At 42.2% G+C, this 17,951-nt stretch overlaps 3 protein-coding genes across 4 annotated transcripts; 2 read left to right on the plus strand and 1 right to left on the minus strand.

The window, feature by feature from the left end:
* The first annotated feature begins 531 nt into the window (after window positions 1-531).
* Window positions 532-9,146, plus strand: dis3 (DIS3 exosome endoribonuclease and 3'-5' exoribonuclease). Its single transcript, XM_079758675.1, has 21 exons — window positions 532-824; window positions 973-1,130; window positions 1,389-1,579; window positions 1,757-1,830; window positions 1,977-2,144; window positions 2,422-2,589; window positions 2,818-2,931; window positions 3,165-3,302; window positions 3,521-3,667; window positions 3,810-3,926; window positions 4,063-4,164; window positions 4,504-4,568; window positions 4,805-4,889; window positions 5,106-5,233; window positions 5,608-5,694; window positions 5,893-6,049; window positions 6,689-6,903; window positions 7,274-7,442; window positions 8,310-8,468; window positions 8,586-8,708; window positions 8,905-9,146. The coding sequence occupies exons 1-21, from the start codon at window positions 606-608 to the stop codon at window positions 8,971-8,973; spliced, it is 2,853 nt and encodes a 950-aa protein (XP_079614801.1). The 5' UTR covers window positions 532-605; the 3' UTR covers window positions 8,974-9,146.
* An 887-nt stretch (window positions 9,147-10,033) lies between these two features.
* bora (bora aurora kinase A activator) lies at window positions 10,034-14,302 on the minus strand. 2 transcript variants are annotated; one of them, XM_079730465.1, is made up of 12 exons: window positions 14,246-14,302; window positions 13,796-13,960; window positions 13,571-13,677; window positions 13,019-13,064; window positions 12,843-12,924; window positions 12,667-12,711; window positions 12,486-12,542; window positions 11,967-12,211; window positions 11,616-11,775; window positions 10,842-11,413; window positions 10,497-10,637; window positions 10,034-10,404 (listed from the first exon to the last, which is right to left on the minus strand). In XM_079730465.1, exons 2-12 carry the CDS (start codon window positions 13,937-13,939, stop codon window positions 10,384-10,386), a joined length of 1,620 nt encoding a protein of 539 aa, XP_079586591.1. In that variant the 5' UTR covers window positions 13,940-13,960; window positions 14,246-14,302; the 3' UTR covers window positions 10,034-10,383. The 2 variants fall into 2 exon arrangements, with proteins under 2 accessions (XP_079586591.1, XP_079586590.1); XM_079730464.1 differs by having other exon boundaries at window positions 13,571-13,680.
* A 257-nt stretch (window positions 14,303-14,559) lies between these two features.
* Window positions 14,560-16,475, plus strand: mzt1 (mitotic spindle organizing protein 1). Its single transcript, XM_079730645.1, has 3 exons — window positions 14,560-14,884; window positions 15,579-15,724; window positions 16,042-16,475. The coding sequence occupies exons 1-3, from the start codon at window positions 14,833-14,835 to the stop codon at window positions 16,063-16,065; spliced, it is 222 nt and encodes a 73-aa protein (XP_079586771.1). The 5' UTR covers window positions 14,560-14,832; the 3' UTR covers window positions 16,066-16,475.
* Window positions 16,476-17,951: the final 1,476 nt, after the last annotated feature.

A 17,951-nucleotide genomic window follows, 5' to 3' on the forward strand; every position in this document is an offset into this window, starting at 1 on the left:
TGGTTTTCAAAGCCTCCCGCTGGAAAATATCCGTGGGACCGCCAACCATGGAGCCGCCAACGGACTCAAATCTGAGGGTGTGGAGTAAAGTTTTCATAACAACGAGTTGCCGGGAGTGCGCCCCCTATGGGAATGCCTATGTACTGCAACGACCGCCCTGTCGTTCGACGACGCGGTGGTGCATTACTCTCCCTGAGCTCTAGGGGGAGTCACCTGGCTTTTAGAAACCCACCTTATGCCTTCCTCTGTTTTGTTTTCATTCAGTACATAGTGGTGGGACTAAAAAGCATTTGCAGAGTTTTAAATACCAAAATACAATACTATAAAATAATCAGGCATCTGACTGGGATCGTGTTGGTTTCATTTGAATATGCTGTAACATCAGTGATATTATATGTTGTATTGAATGAAAGAAGGTCTGCATGTTATGTACGCTTATCTTACTGGTTGTTCGTTTTTTTGTGAACTCCGCTAAACGTCCCTTTTTTCCACCGTCATGTGTTGGTGCCGCACATGAGTTTCTGGCTTTGGTTGATGGCCAGTTTTCATACTGTCGAATAAGGGAAACTAATTGGACATATTGTATTGTATACCTTCACTCAAACATGTTGAAATCTAAAACCTTCGTTAAGAAAACCCGGTCAGGGGGGGTGATGAAAATAGTGCGTGAACACTATTTAAGAGACGATATCTGGTGTGGAAGCGAGATCTGCACAGAGTGCAAACAGGAGTCCACGGTGCTGCAGAAGGACTCCTGCATTGAGAGCGACCTGTGTTCCTCTCCACATTATCTAGTCCCTGACACCAATGTGGTGCTGCATCAGGTATTATTGAGATTATGACTATGTCATGTCAGTGTTACTATGTCGGTTTAACTCGAAATGGTTCGAAATGCTGAACCTCAAGACACATTTATGAACCTAGTTCTAGTAGTAGTCAAAGAATGACTCTTCTTAATTGTCTCCCTTACAGATCGATGTGTTGGAAGATCCTATGATTCGTAATGTCATTATCCTACAAACAGTACTACAGGAGGTGCGCCACCGCAGCGCCCCGGTCTACAAACGCCTTAAGGATATTATCCATGAAAAAGAAAAACACTTCTATACATTTACCAACGAGCATCACAGGTAAACAGTTGTTGATTCATTAAAAAAACATTGATCTCAACAACCTAATTCCATCAAAATTATCATAAAAAATCATGATCATAAATTCCCCAAATATGTACACTTCGTTAATTTTCTGATCTCTTTGCTGATCATTGTTGATTTTTTTGATTTTCTGATGAATGCCTTATTGTCTTACAATTATCACATAGGCACTACTACCCAAAGGCTTACTATTTTTAATACAAACGTTTATCTACCTGACTCATGATTGTTCAGAGACACATTCATCGAGCGAGAGCCAGGGGAGAGCGCCAACGATCGCAATGACCGTGCCATCCGGGTGGCCGTCAAATGGTACAGTCACCACCTGGACACTGCAGAGTCAGACAGCCTGAAGGTGGTTCTCATTACAAACGACCAGGGCAACAAGGAGAAGGCAGAGGAGAGTGGCCTGCTGGTGTACAAATGTAAGCCCTTTATACAAGGAGGCTGTGCTTCAGTTGCATGATTCAATTCTAGAATACAAAAGTATAGAATAACGAGTATCATGTCTGAGGAAAGTGCCCTGATTTGATTAAATCTCTATTCAAACCCTTGGATTGGTTGCCATCCTTTCCCAATAAAAAGGTTTATCTCTTCACTAGGTGAGGATTACATCAAGAGTCTGCTAGCCAACCCGGAGCTGGTGGATCGCCTGGCTCTGACCAATGACGAGACGGTAAACATTGGACAGAGCGTTTTCTGGGAGAGCAATTTGTAGATGGGGTTTTAAAGGGACATGCAACAGCATTCTCATCTGTTTCTTCTTCTACCCCTAACCTCTGGCCTCCTGCTGCACTGCACTCCCCGCCTCCCTCTGTTTAGAAAGACATCAGTAGCAGCAAGGTGCTGTTCCCTGAGCACCTCCCTCTGTCCAGGATCCAGATGGGCATCAAGAGCGGTACCTTCCTCCAGGGTACCTTCAGGGCCAGCAGGGACAACTACCTAGAGGCCACGGTGTTTGTCCAGGGAGAAGGAGAGGACACAACTGAGGTGTGTGTGTGTTTGTGTGTGTGTGTGTGTCATTCATCATTATTGATTGAATGCCCTGATTGTTTGTAACATGTTTTATAATGGATTTTTGAAAGAAGTGCTGAATAAGTGCATAATGCAGTTTTTGGAAACATATATAGATCATAATTATGCACTTTCAGATATAGGTTCATCAAAGCACATGCCCAAATGGATCAGCTCGTCCATCTCAAATGTACACTAACACCTGTGCTATGTGTGACTCTACTTGAATTCTACTCCTCCTCTTTACTCCCAGGTTATTCTGCAGGGCCTCCATAACCTGAACAGGGCTATTCATCAGGATGTGGTCGCCGTCCAGCTGTTGCCACGTGAAGAATGGGTGGCGCCCTCCTCAGTGGTCTTGCTTGACGAGAGGGAGGCGAAGGACGAAGACGACACAGAGGAAGAGGAGAAAGAGAAGGCTGTGAGAGGAGTTATTATTATCCTGTAGTTGAAGGTTTATTATTATGTCTGAGTTATTAACTGCCTGTTTAAGATGCATGTACTTATGTAATTTACAATAAATATTTTGTTGAAGAGGAGAACTTGTGGCCTTTTAAGGGGACAGATTGGCCATTTAAGTCAAAGTGGAGGTGCCAGATTGTCTCTGCATCAACTGAGTAAATCTTTTTCTTTTTGGCTCCTTGACCAGATGAAGATCATAGCAGACGATGCCGCCCGGAAGCCTACAGGAAAAGTGGTGGCAGTCATCAAAAGAAACTGGAGGCCGTTTTGTGGCATGCTCAATAGCTCCCTTATCAAAGAGGTAAAGACACTGGACTTGCATTACTTCATACAAATGTTATTATTTGTGTATAAAGGGATTTTTATTCCCTCTGATATACTTCTGATTTCAAGGACCGGCCAATGTAAAATCTATGTAGCTTGAGAGAAAAATACTTTTTTCTATGTAGCTTGAGAGAAAAATACTTTTTAAGCTGAGTTGATAAAAAGGTAGTGCCATTAATATTGATCCGTTCTCCTTTCTCCTGTGTTTAGTCAACCCGACACCTGTTCACACCAGCTGACCGCCGTGTTCCTCGTATCCGCATTGAGACGCGCCAGGCCGCCGCCCTGCTCAGCCAGAGGATCATGGTGGCTATCGACGGCTGGCCCAGGCACTCCAGATACCCACATGTGAGTCACCACATCAATATTATAATGTGTAAATACCAAACACATTTGTTAATGGTTTTTCTTAATGATATATGAATGCAATTACAATCAACCATTTAAGCTTGGCTAAAGGATAATTTGATCCAAAAAGGAAATGTCCCAAACGGAGTCCTGAGTGGATGAATCTCCTGTTCACATCCTCCCCTATTCCCGCCACATCCTCCTGCCCCACCCACCAGGGTCACTTTGTACGCAGTCTGGGCGCCGCGGGCGACAAGGAGACGGAGACAGAAGTGCTGCTGCTAGAGCATGACGTGCCTCATCAGGACTTCTCCCAGGCTGTGCTTAGCTTCCTGCCAAAGATGCCGTGGTCCATTACACCAGAGGTAACCACTAAGCAGACATATTCATCACTCCTAGAAGTGATGTGGGTTTTTCTCGCTTCAATGGAAATTGTGAATATTGAGTATTGTGTTTTTTTTATATCTTTATAATGTATCATTAAAACAACGCTGGGTTGATTTGCAGGACATGGCCGTGAGAGAGGATTTGAGGGCTCTGACTGTATGCAGTGTTGATCCTCCTGGATGCACTGATATAGACGACGCACTCCACTGCAGAACGCTTGAGAATGGAAACTTTGAGGTAGCACACGCACACCTGTAAAAAAAACAAAAAAAACATAATTTTTTAATTATATGTTAAACAAATTAACATTCAAAACATGCCATGTTAACTAGCCGCTTTGATAAATGTGGGATTTCCTATTTACTGTCCGTAGGTGGGTGTCCACATTGCAGATGTCAGTCACTTCATCAGACCAGGGAATGCTCTAGACCTGGAGGCGGCCAACCGTGGGACCACGGTCTACCTGTGTGGCAGGGTGAGGAGAAACGCATTTTTGGGTGTAATCGTTAGTGGGGACCAAGTATTCATATTGATTCCTCACAGTTTTCCTACTAGGTTTCCAAGAAATCCTGCTATTTGGTTGTGGTTGGGGTATCGTTTTGGAAAATGGCAGCAGACGACGTTGCAATGTCAGATTTCAATATTTATTGATTTGCATGGTTCAAATTGAGCTGGATAAACTAGATGTGGTTAGGGTTAGGGTAAAGGCTAACACACCTTAATTGCAGTTTAAAGAATGATAACTAAATGGCGAAAAAATTGATTTTATAAAAGGACTTTACAAAGCTTTCATGATTTGCTGTTGTTTTTACAGAGGATAGACATGGTCCCAGAACTGCTCAGCTCCAACCTCTGTTCACTACGCTCCAATGTAGAGAGGTGAGACACTGCTAGTCAAAAGAAATTGACTGGCACCATGACAAGTCATTTCTTTCACCTGCACAATGTGCGAAACATCTGATTTGTTGTTGATTCCTCCCGCTTATTTACTTAATATTGTATTGCTGCTGCTATGTGTGTTAAGGTACCAAGCATAAGAATTTTACTCTTGTGTACTTTTACAATAAGAATGTAATAAAAGTAATTTGGATTCTGATTCTGATTCTCCACACCAGGCTTGCTTTCTCCTCTATCTGGGAGATGGACGACAAGGCAAACATCGTAAAGACCAGATTCACAAAAAGTGTCATTAACTCAAAGGTAGAGAGCAACACACACCCAAACGGCCCCTTTTAATTACCTTTTTAAAAACCCTAAAGCCTGGTAACAGATCTTTTACCACTTTAACAGGATACAGGTCTCCTATTAAGGGGCTTTACAGTCTCTTGTCTTGGCATTTGTGTAACAAACAATCCTTCCTCATTTTAATTTTCTACGCTCTTTGGTGTTGTTCGCGGTGCTTCTGATTTGGCGCAGGCGTCTCTGACCTACGCCGAGGCCCAGCTGAGGATCGATGACACCAACATGAACGATGACATCACCAACAGCCTGCGAGGGCTCAACAAGCTCGCCAAGATCCTCAAGAGGCGGAGGATCGAGAAGGGGTGAGCTGCCATACAAATAAACAACTGACTGTATCCCCGTCACCAGAAAGCAGAGTATTGGCTTAGCATTGTTTTTTCCTTATTGATGGATTGATTTTTAAATGTGTGGTAAATTGTTTTCATTAGCATCAATTGCTGAAACATTTTTATATATTCATTTTTAGACTTTTGTTATGAATTGTTTTTTTTTCATGTAGGGATATTTGGGTCCTTGAGCCTTCTCAATTAACTTTTGTAAAATTATTACACAAAAGCTATTCGTTAACAATATAAATAACATCTGCTGATAATCAGCATGGATCTACTCTTCCAAGAGTAAGTCCTAGATGTGGTCTTCTGTCATGTGACTCACGTTGTGTTTTATTGATTTCTAGTGCGTTGACACTATCTTCGCTCGAGGTGCGTTTCCACATAGACAGTGAAACCCACGACCCCATTGACCTCCAGACCAAAGAGTTGATGTAAGTGTAACAAACCAGTGTCTTTATCACATTGAAACAATTGATTGACTGTTGTGGGAAATGATTCTCTTTTTGTCTATTCCCAAATGTGATCTGCTTGATTATCACACCGAAAAAATGAAAACATTCACCCTGTCTGCTACGAATGTAGTTAATGCCCGGAACACAAGATCATGTTGTTGTTCCCTCTGCGCTCAGGGAGACCAATTCCATGGTGGAGGAGTTCATGTTGCTCGCCAACATCTCCGTGGCCCGGAAGATCTACGACGAGTTCTCGGAGTGCGCCCTGCTCAGGAAGCACCCAGCCCCGCCTCCCTCTAACTATGACATCCTCAACAAGGCGGCCCAGTCCAAGGTGACATTCATCCCCAACTCTGACCGTGGCAGCCGCGCTTAATAGTGCAATTGATTTGGATTCTTCTGAACTTGCCCTACATTTCAGCTAACATACACTGAACTTCACTCCTGAGCAAGCCTGAAGGATACATTGTCATACGTTGACCTCTACAGAGTAGATGATGTTCAAAATACTGTGTGTTGTACTTGTGACTCAAATATTGCGTCTGTCACTTAACACTCATAATATCAATGTAATTGAGGGAGAACGAGAGAAATGAATGTAGTATGTCCTCTTCATTCTACAGAGATGCTTCTAACTTTTAGGTAAATCGATACAGCCTCTACAGTTTCCTTGTAGTGAACTGATGATGTAGGCAAGACTAATAACAATGTATTTTAAGCCCCTAGTTGACAGCGGTGAAAGGATGATTCGCCCACAAAGAGAATCCATGAAAATATTCTGCTTTGTCGACAATACCACAACAAAGAGTGTGTCCGACTGTAATAAATGTCTAGGTTGGGATTGCAGCCATGGGAGATGAAGTGATGGGAAAATCCATTTCTACCAATAAGAATTTAGTCCTCTGTACGTTAATGTCTCTTCTCAACAGCCGGGGCATTAACGCGGGTCTCCCCTGGTTTCCGTTGGTTGCAGGGTCTGGCCATCCACACAGACTCGGCCAAGGCCCTGGCAGACTCTCTGGACATGGCCAAGGTGGACGGCTTCCCCTACTTCAACACTCTGCTGCGCATCCTGGCCACGCGGTGCATGATGCAGGCTGTGTACTTCTGCTCCGGCATGGACAGCGACTTCCACCACTACGGCCTGGCCTCGCCCATCTACACGCACTTCACGTCGCCCATCAGGAGGTGGGTGTCATGCACACGCGTGGGATGAAAAGTCACATGCATAAATAAATCACCCTGCAAGTTATGTAGTTATTTTAATCATTTGTGTTTGATGCCTTCTTATGGAGTCTGACCAACAACCAATGATTCATTATGTTATCAACGCACATTCATTATGTTATTTGGCAACCTCGTCTAAAGGCTAAGCAAAAAAAAGGGATCTGTTATCAGCTGGCTTTCAAATAAGTCAACGGAATTAGCATTGCTGTTTTTTCTCATTCAATCGTTCTCTCGCACTCTTCATCCAACATATAATACCCTTAATGTAATGTAACATATGACCCTAAGGGTTTTGTTCGACCCAGTCTAATCCTCCGTTCTACTTCCGCAGATACTCTGACATCATGGTGCATCGCCTGCTGGCCGTGTCCATCGGGGCAGACTGCACCTACCCTGACCTGACGGACAAACACAAGCAGTCGGCCCTCTGCAACAACCTCAACTACAGACACAAGATGTCTCAGTATGCACAAAGGGCGTCCGTGGCCTTCCACACGCAGGTGAGCACGCACATTAAGTAAATAATCCCCTGTGCACTGATGACAAATTATTTCCATGACGTGCAAACAACTACCCGAAACACAGCTGTGGCCACAAGCCAATGGGTCTCTAAGAAAATAGGGGGCCCTGTGTATTAATTATTCATAGTGTCTGTGCCTCGGATCAATGTATTGATTGTGGGAAACATTGTTGTGAGAATTAAGCTTTGTCAGAGAAATAATTGCAAAACCATGCATGTTTGAAATATGAAACTTGCAGAATGCCTTTTCATACGTTTCCCTTTCCCTCCATCTTTTTTTGCTGCATTTTTTTTTTAATAGAACTGGATCAGAAGTCAATCAGATGTAGGTTACCAGGGGCGGTTCTAGGATCTGAGGCTCCTTAGCTCAGATATCTGTAGGGGGTCCATGCCCCGGGGGAGCCTCGTCCAGAATATTTTTATAAAAAAAAGCTTTATTTTTATGTCTTTTTTTGCACTCTTGAAACACTTAGTATTCGTATTGAGCAGAGGCAGAATACTTCTCAACTGCTGTAATGTAATATTTATTGACATGAAGCACCAGACTAGTGAAAAACAGTTTAACCCCTTTATAGATAGAAGTCATGGAGTGTAGAGATATACCCCGTACCCGGTGTGCTCTCTCTCTCGCTCAAAATGCAAGTGTGGCAAGTCATTTGAAGTAGATCTGCTGCATAAATGAAACACGGAGGAAACAATAAATTCTTTGGTTTTTGATCAACAGTATATCATATTATTTGGATATGGACTGGTGTATCGATTCGAGGCTATTTCTTAAGACGACCCCTCTGCAGATCACCAACCACTCTGGCATGCTGTGCTCACAATTGCATTTGTCACCTCCTAGTTGTTCTTCAAGAGCAGAGGGATCCTCAATGAGGAGGGCTTCATCCTGTTTGTCAGAAAGAACGCCATCATAGTGCTGATCCCAAAGTTTGGTCTGGAGGGAACGGTCTTCTTTGACAACAAGGACAAGACCGGCCCCAAACTGGTCTTTGATGAAGAGGTAAACGCTTCTCCCAACTATAGTCAATGCCTCAATGGAGTCGGAACAAAAAAAAGAGTTAAAGCGCTGCTCTGAAATCTGTCACTAATCTCTACCCTGCATCACTTATCTCTACAGGGACCGTCTTTGATGGTGGAGCAGCACACATTTAAAATATTCGACAAGGTGAAGGTGACCATCAGTCTGGATGACTCAAATGTTCAGCACCAGAAGATCCGTATGTCTCTTGTGGAACCAGAGGTAAAGCCTGCGTTAGTTTAGTACTAACCATTGTTTTTTGTTCCCCAAAAATGTTACTTCTTGTTTATACTGCTATGATGATACCTGTCCATCCATTCCTACCATTTCTTTCTTATTTTTCTATTATTGTATCATAAAAATGTCGTTGTCTTTGTTTGCGGCAGACTTGTATAAAAGCCAATCCTGTTGTTTTTAGATTCCAGGTGTTAGTGTTCCAGTCCCAGAGGTGGGACCAATGGCCAAGAAGCCCAAACTTGACGTCTGAATGGCTCACCAAGCATCAATAAGCCCCAATGCAACTGTAGGAGCCAATTCCATTGTTATTAAATGGCCATTTTCAGTATTGTGTGTTTGTTTTGTTAATCGCTGAGTGTGCTCCCTTTACAGGGCAAGTTGTCTTTAACCCATTTGTGCCGGCTGCTGCGCGGCGCAACATTGTATCTAGTAGATACAATGTTGCGCCGCGCAGCAGCCGGCACAAATGGGTTAAAGTAAAGGACCCGAGTCGTTGAGGGGTGGTTTTAGCTTTTTTTAGACCTTGCTCGTCTTGCTCAGAAATCATTACTTTTTGAATATTTGGTGTAATCAGTTATGAAAACAAACGTCAATAAATAAAGATGCTTTTATTTGCATCAACATTTTGTTTCACAAGCCAACACACAATATAGCCTATACCCAGCCAGCACCATGGATATCACTCTACAGTATCTACCTAAAGTAAAAAATACATTCATGTGTTTTTATTCTACTTTACTTGACGAATATGCGACTGTATCCAGATTAAGTCCTCCATTTTATTGTCACAAATCAACCATAACAATTGTTTGCTAAGAAATAAAAACGTTTATACTTGTTTACCAAGTGGAGTCAAGTCTTTTTGGTAATGTTTTTCCCTTATATGCATTATTCTGGGTTTAGTAAATATATTAAAGAAATACGGCCGTAGCTCAACTGTTGGTTGTATTACGAACCAGTGGCATCAAACCTGTATGGTGCACAATAAAACTTGAATATCAGAGTAAAAATAATTAACATTTTATCAAGTCCATGATAAACACCAAGTTAAAAGATGTCTGATAACCTGATGTCAATCTTAAGTTTCTATGAACATCTTTACTGTACCGACAGCGATATATTGTTTCACTTCTTATGCCAAATGTACTTATTGTAACAAATGCACTTATTGTAAGTCGCTTTGGATAAAAGCGTCTGCTAAATGCCCTAAATGTAAATGTAAGTTTCATAAATTTCCTGTTAATATCACCACAAAAAACGCATAAAATATGCATTAAAAAAAAGAGGTCATTGTTGTGCAAGTAGCAGTACAGAAATGACATTCCACATGTAAAATCACCTTTCTAATGCATACAATCATTAAAGCCCCCTCCCTGAAAAAAATATTTTATTCTCATAGAATTGGTGCAAATATAATAACTTGGGTAAAACGCTCTCATTGCAACAGGGAGTAACAACTTAACCATTTATAAGTACTCCTTTTAAAGATGAAGTCAAAGAGTTGAATGTTGATGCAGGGAACAGGGAATATACCCAAGTATGGTTTGGCTCTGACAGCATGAAGCGGACAAGTTCAATGGGCCGCTTCAAAAAACAAGAGTAAACATATTTGATTGCATCATCGGCTTCAGTGGCTGCTTGTTCCCAGGATACAGCAGGCTCAGTGGTGAGTGTTAAAGGCCTATGGGGAAAATGTTAAAAACAGGTTATACTTTCTTTTTTTTTTAACCTCAGTTCAGCCACATTATTCAGTTGACTAGCACTTGCCTGTACCTTTAATTTAGACTGCCCGGGAAACGGAAAGGCCTCGTCCGGGAGGTTTAAACTGAAGGATTCCTTGCCGTGACTCATGGAGCTGAGGCCATCGATAAGACTGGCCGTACCCACTGAGGTAGTATTGTAGCCGCTGTCCACCTGCAAATCCACAAGCAAAATAACAACCAGGTTCATTGACTGCCTTGAACTGAACAAAACAAAAACATTTGAAAATGAGCATCCACATGAGAGGGGCATGTCAAAGGGAAAGGAGAACCAACTTAAAACCATCAAAAGAGAAAAGACCAAAGATCCCAAGAGCACTCTGTCCATCCCTCCCAGCAGAGGAGCGCTCCCACACACCTGCATGCTGGAGTCGTAGCGTATGCTATTCCCCTCCGCCAACAGAGACATGAACACGTGGGAGCTCTCCGTGGTCGACACGTTGCCCATACGCGAGCTGGTCAGCTGCTCCGAGGGCTCCCCGGCCTCCTCCTCCTCCCTCTCCATAATGTCCTCTAACCTGCCCTCAATGGGGGTCTCCTTCCCTGCCTCCTCCTCCTCCTCCTCCTCCTCCTCTCCGGCGCCTCTCGGAGAATGCGCCACGCCGGTGCAGAGCGGGCTGTCCCGGGCCGCGGGAGACAGCGGGTCGAACTCCATGGGGGCGAGGGGCGGCGAGGCCGGTGGGTCGTCGTGCAGCTTGGGGTTGAAGATAGGGGAGAGGGGCGGGGACGCCCAGCACCGGGCCCTGGGCCTGGCCCTGGACCTGCTGCTGGGGTGGGACTGGCTGGGGAAGGGGAGCTTGCGCGGGGAGCAGTTCCGGATGGGAGAGCAACCCTCGCCATATGGGCTCCCCGAGCAGGAGTAAACGTCCATGTCCACCGGAACGCCGGCCGCGCCATCTGGAGTCAGGAAGCTCAGCTGTTTCCTCTCCCCTGGGGACCACAGGAGGTTTTGTACCTCGGAAATTAATAGACTGAGTAGGACGGCATCGTTTTGCGTCTCAAGAAAGACAACGGAGGCTAGTGAATCTGTGCACGACATCCAGATACAAATTGCATTAAGAAATGTACAGTAAAGTGAAGTAACGGTAAACACCAAGCATGAATTACATTAGGTAACACACAAGGGACTCACCGGAGCCTATGGGTGTGCACGATACGCCAGGGCCGATGGGGGAGACCGAGGGGGTGAATAAACCAGAAGGGGAGGACCTATCTGGGAACATGGGACTAATGCTGCCCAGGCTGTGGTCACGGAAACGACCGTTGGGGACCGGACTAGATGAGAACTGGCCCTGCAATGGAGGGAACACGCATCACTTATTCACTGCTGCTTTTTTCCCCCTCAACAAAGAAAGCGGTACACATTAGACTTGTAAAAGCATTCCAACGCAATATTTAAAAGAAACACTTGCTTTCTTCACATCACTAAATGTTTCCTCTGAATATACTTGGAATCAAAAGCCTTGTAGTCCCCATGACTCACTGTGGACTCACAGGCCAGAGGGGAGGAGAGGAAGGAGGACGCCACCTTGGGAGCCCCCAGCGAACCCGCGCTGACCCCCGTGGACATGGGCCCCGGTGCGGGACTCCTCTCCGGGCTGGACGTGCCCGAATGGTCCGAGCCACTGTGGCAGTCCTGGCCGTCCAGGAACAGCTTCCTCCTGAGGGAGGAGGAGCTGAGGCACTCCTGGACCCCCTCGCTGGCGTCCTGGCTGAGGTAGTAGTCTCCTGGTCAACCAAACGACAGGTGGGTTAGCACACACACACCCACATTACACTGACGTTCAACACATTTGGATGCGTTTTATACATGCATCGTGTCCCTTTTTCACTGCACCATTACTATTTTTACTGCCATTTCATCCACCCATGAATTTTTGTTATAAATTTGAATCAATTCATGGTGAAAACGTTCGGTGTTGATTTCAAAACAGAAAGGGATGGCTTGAGGGAAACGGTTAGTTAGTGAGTGTGGAGATAGGCTTTAAAAAGGGAGGCTTACCTAGGATCTTCTCCAAATCTAAAGCCACAGGCAAGGAAAGGGTAGTCTGACAGGCAACTGAAACACATGAATGCCAAAACAAGGAACCAAGTGAGATAAAGAAGAATTAGATAATAAACTGAGAATCTTGCTTTAGAGAAACAAAATCGCAAAATTTTCTTAAAAAGGTTCAGATACCAACCATTGAGTGTTTCCGGTTCCTCAATGATGTTTGGTGAAATACAATCTAAAAGAGTAGAAACAGAAGAAAATAAAAAACATGTATAGACACAAAACATGGCGACTACATATCAATCTCCAACTCCTTGCATCTGGTTAACCAAGGACATCTATTATCACATCAAACGCAACACTTACCTGTTTTATTGTGAATAAAAGTGTTTTTCCGAGATACAGAGGCTGCCCAAGGAGATGGAACGATTGCTCCTTTGGTGAAAAACTGAATTAAATAGAAAAAAAGATAGTTAAACATGTGAATCACTTACATGTGATCATTTACAAAAACATCTTATTTACTATAGTTGTGAATATACCTGTTCGATAGCATGTTGCCGCTTTTCTTCAACGTCAGAATCTATCCTGGTAATCAGAAACAAAATGGGTTTAAAATATGATCTATCACCATTCACTCACAGCATGCTACATCTCTTAAGACAAATATTGGATGCATGCATGTGAATAGGCATTTTGTGTGCCAAAAAAAATCATGCCTCTTTAAGTAATCAGCCACTCTGAATAAGAGTAAATGTTTAATTAATCTGTTGAATATTGATAGCTCTAAGTGACGCCTTTACAGTCTAAGCTTCTCAAAAACCCACTGCTCTTCCAATGAATGATAACACTCAAACTAGGATTCCAAAACCAGTTACAAACCCTTAAGGGTTCTGATGGGATATTGGCATACTGCACATAAATATTGGAAATATTGGATGTGACATAATACAAGGGTTGAACAGATCTTACCAACTAAAAATTATCTACTAATTAGAAGTCAGCAGATTTTAAGATTCACAATTATTCAACCAATTAACTTATTGTATCGCCCCAGACTAAGCCATGCCTGTGTCAATCAACAGACTACATACATTGTCTGACTTAAGTAGACGGCCTGTCTTTGGATGTCCTCTGGGTTTATGTCAACAGGCAGAAGATTGGCCATTTCCTCAATAGCCCAGTCAAATCCTCCCGTAACCTTCTGTCAACAACAAATACACGGTTATCAGAAAACCATTTAGAGACAGATGGAGATTATATCTGATGCATGTGATTTATAACCATTTTTAAATTGTTTTCCCGTGGTATAAACGTACAGCTTTACAATGCTTGAAGACAGATGGGCTTGGCCCCAGGAGCTCCTGGAGGTGGTGGTAATCATTTGGGCTCTCAAATGGGTTCCGTATTAAATGCTTTCCAGGGGTTTCTGGTGTGATTTCTACTTCAATTTGGTCCCCCATTTTAAAGCCCAAACAGCACTCCTATTTCGCAAAGACACGAGAACAAAACAGATGATTTCAGAATATTGCAAACAGTCTTTATTCGCACAATACAGGAATAATGTTTTTTTAAATATCGATTCGAATAACTAGATTAAGTTATACATTGATTGCGTTTGTATTAGCTACTTCTGGGTGACTGCCTGGCAAAAGACTTAAAACATCCCCCCATGACACAACCAATGGCCTCAAGTTCTAACACAATTGCATGTTAGTTTCATCATTGATGAAACTAATCAATGGATTATATTAACTGATAATACTTACAATATATCTCAAAACATCGACCAGCCTTCGTTCAAGTCACTAGCATCACGGTTAAAGTTTCAAAATGTTGTTTCAATTTTCCCCAAAGGTGCGACCAGCCAATAGAAATGTCCGATGAAGTGTCGGGGAACCAATGGGATTACCCTCTCGTCATATCCTGTCCGTCACAAGTGTTGCCAGATTGAACCACATTTCCCTCCCAAACTGGTAACCCTGGCTGCGGCGCGCTGCACCAAGGGATGCCAGATTGTGCGGGAAATTTGACCCAATCTGGCAACACTGTATCGTCATCTGTGTTTGGTAGAGTAGGCGGGCTATGAAAAGACTTCATTTCAAACTCAGGAATGATTTCATAAACACTGGTGTAATTTCTGAGATAACGATTACTTTTCAAATTTATAGTGTAGTAATATATTTGAACGAATGGTGGACTTATCTCAAGTCACTGTCGGTGTTTGTTAAGCCTTACGGTGGTGGTGCTGCTAGCTAGCCTGCTGGTCCAAAGTATTAGCCAGCCCTCGATAGGCACTAACCTTTTCAATAAGTCAACTAATAAGTGAATTAAAGTCTACGTCTGAACCTTTGCGATGGCAAGTGGAGCCAATGCAAACATGACTGCTGTTCGGGAGACAATGGACGGTAAATAGGGTTGAGATTTAATTACATATTCTGAGCAGAACGCTTCTGCATATACAATAGGTATGACTTACGCGTGTACATAAATTTAATATACGACTAATGACACATGGTTATTGGCAGTACAACGGTGTGTTACAATACGTTTAACTAACGTGTGTGTACATTGCATATACTACAAATGACACATGGTTATTGGCAGTACAAGGGTGTGTTACAATACGTTTAACTAACGTGTGCATACATTTAATATACGACTAATGACACATGGTTATTGACAATACAACGGTGTATTACAATACGTATAACTAACGTGTGTATACATTTAATATAATACTAATGACACATGGTTATTGGCAATACAACGGTGTATTACAATACGTTATTGTTGTATAGACTGTGACCAAACCCCATGTAACAGTTATAACATGAGACTAAAATATTATGTTGTAACCTAAGTTACCTCTCAGATGATGCTGGATCTGAAATCACATCTGTTAATATGTGTGTTTAGAAGGAGAATGTGAATTAAAAACAAAGATTGGTATTTATTTGATACTTTTTTAATTTGGTCATTAATAGTTTTTTTTCCAGGTCGATTAGATTTGGTATAGTTTCTAAGTCCTCATTTGCATGGGTCCTCCTCGTGTTGTGTTGCTTTAAATGACTCCATGTTCTTGTTTGGGTTTTCTACCAGTGCTGTTGGAAATCTCCAGATTGCTGAACACAGGCTTGGATATGGAGTCCCTATCGATCTGTGTGCGGTTGTGTGAACAAGGCATCAATCCGGAAGCCTTGTCTTTAGTCATAAAGGAACTGCGCAAAGCATCCGACTCATTGAAGGTATGCAAATATAAGTTGGGGTATTGGAGGGAATTAGGAAATTAAGAAATAATCAATTATTCAAGGCATATTTCTACCCAATACTCATAAAACTAGAATTTTTTGCCTCAGTAATTTAGAACAATATTGATGTTAAAATTGTTAAGTAACATTATTAAGATTCACTGAGTGGGGGAGCCATTTTTTATTTAGGTCAAAAATCTTTACGCAAAACTGTGGTATTCGAGACATCTGATCTAAAAAAGCAAAACTCCAAAGCATTGCTTTGTGTTTCTGGTGTATTGTATTCTGTTTCATATTTATATTGTTGTCTCCAGGCTTCTGACAACTCCACTAGCTGAAAAGGCATCAGATCCCGTTCCAGTCCAGTACTCCAGTGAAATATATTTCTCAATGTGTTGTCATGGGCCTCATGTGCCCATTACAATGACCCTGTCTATGCCCAGTCCATTTCTTTGTTTGTAATTACACGTGACATGTTACATATTTGTATTGCCATGGTTCATAGCATCACCAAATGTAAAGAGCCTTACAACCTCAGTCTCTGCCTAAAAATCAAACAAATATGTTTTTGATGTATTTTTACATAAATTATAATCCCTATTCTGCGTCTGGAATTTTGTGCAGAGAAAATGTCTAGCACCTAGTAAACAAAATATATTTTTTGGTTTGTTTCCTTGTTTTATTTTTTTCATCCTTTATACATTTGTAGTGAATTGTTATTTTTATTTTCATGTAAACTTACATGACAATAAACCGTCACTAGATGGCACTGTGTCTTTCTTTAATATACAATATATTGATGCGGTGGTTTTGAATATGTTTTGTTCAACGCATAATTGATCTCTGCCACTTAACATTTGACCACAAAACAAATACATAGACTGCATGTCTATTTTAAGTATTTAAGTACTTTTTCAAGTAAATTATGATGCGTTTATGATCCTTGATCCATATTTTTGTTATAAATAAAAATGAATGAAGCTAATAATCAAGGATCATGTTTCAATACATATTTTTTTCAAGTTTCTTGCTATAATTGATCATTAGACAATTGAATATGGAAATATTTGAAGAAAATATTTTACATTTATTCTAAGTAGATGACAGGACACAATTCCACTGAAGCCAAAAGGGAAGGTCAAGGTTGCATTTCTTTACCTCACGACTTTGTAGACTATGAAACATGGAACTCACGGCATTAAGTGACTTGAACTTAATCCTTAATAATATCAAAAAATATTGTACAGGAGACCTAACAAAAAAGGTATTTGATCAACCACCAGTAGCCATCATGTGTCCATCTACACAAAGCATTGTTTTGTTTCACCGCTGTGTGTAAACTGCCTCTATTCATCTTTAAGACGAGACAAAATGCTGAGAGCACAAAACGCAACTCTGCAGGCCTATGTGCTTCTAGTTGCCACCTTGTGTGTGTGTGTGTGTGTTAGTCCATATGGGAGAGTAGTCTTTCATTCACTGCACAAAGGAATTGAGCAACCCTTTCTAAGCTATCTGACAACATACCAGCCAAGTAACACCAGACTCTAAGAGAGAATGGAAAAGCAAGTGTGTCTATGGAAGCATTTCTGTCTTCCAACGGGCGGGCTCGTGTGTTCTTGACTGACAGGCTCCCGGTCTCAATATCTTGACTGGTCCTTTGATCTCCTAACACAGTTATCTCTTGAGCGCCAGCATCGCAAATGCATCTGCACCAAACAATCTGATATATGCTATATACATCTACCTGAATGCCCTCAGGCCTAATCAACTGGGGCCTCTGTGGGGGGTGAGTTTGTGTTGCCTTTAAGATGTTAATGGTGAAAGAGCAACATTATTAACTTTTCTTTGACAAAAAGGGGAGTTGTAAGGTTTGCTTTCTCTTGATGGACGATCGGGGCATGGTGTTCAGGATGCATCTCTTTGTGTTTGATGTGTTTAAGGGGCTCCCCTTGCCTTAGACTGGTACTTTGATCTCCATAAAACAAAATATTCCCAAATCCCATAGTCCTAACTGAGAGATCGCCCACATATGCATAAAACATCTAAGAATAGTGCACTCAACTAGGCCACTGGTCAAATCACATGCCCATATAAACTTAAGAGGCAAGCAGGTCTAATAAAACAACTTCTAAAGATACTTTGTGCATACCAGCTCGGGATGTTGTGTCTGATTAGTGGAAGTATTCTCAGGTGTCAGAGAGAAAAATACCTTGTTTTGCATTTA

The sequence above is a fragment of the Pollachius pollachius genome (assembly GCF_949987615.1).
Source record: "Pollachius pollachius genome assembly, chromosome: 2".
NCBI lineage: Eukaryota > Metazoa > Chordata > Actinopteri > Gadiformes > Gadidae > Pollachius > Pollachius pollachius.

Coding starts and splice junctions, on each gene's coding strand:
- mzt1 (XM_079730645.1), top strand. CDS start 14,833: ATGGCAAGTGGAGCCAATGCAAACATGACTGCTGTTCGGGAGACAATG. Junction 14,885..15,578: donor TGTTCGGGAGACAATGGACG/GTAAATAGGGTT, acceptor GTTTTCTACCAG/TGCTGTTGGAAATCTCCAGA. Junction 15,725..16,041: donor AAGCATCCGACTCATTGAAG/GTATGCAAATAT, acceptor TGTTGTCTCCAG/GCTTCTGACAACTCCACTAG.
- dis3 (XM_079758675.1), top strand. CDS start 606: ATGTTGAAATCTAAAACCTTCGTTAAGAAAACCCGGTCAGGGGGGGTG. Junction 3,927..4,062: donor TTGAGAATGGAAACTTTGAG/GTAGCACACGCA, acceptor TACTGTCCGTAG/GTGGGTGTCCACATTGCAGA. Junction 7,443..8,309: donor CCGTGGCCTTCCACACGCAG/GTGAGCACGCAC, acceptor GTCACCTCCTAG/TTGTTCTTCAAGAGCAGAGG.
- bora (XM_079730464.1), bottom strand. CDS start 13,939: ATGGGGGACCAAATTGAAGTAGAAATCACACCAGAAACCCCTGGAAAG. Junction 12,543..12,666: donor GGAACCGGAAACACTCAATG/GTTGGTATCTGA, acceptor CATGTGTTTCAG/TTGCCTGTCAGACTACCCTT. Junction 12,212..12,485: donor AGATTTGGAGAAGATCCTAG/GTAAGCCTCCCT, acceptor TTGGTTGACCAG/GAGACTACTACCTCAGCCAG.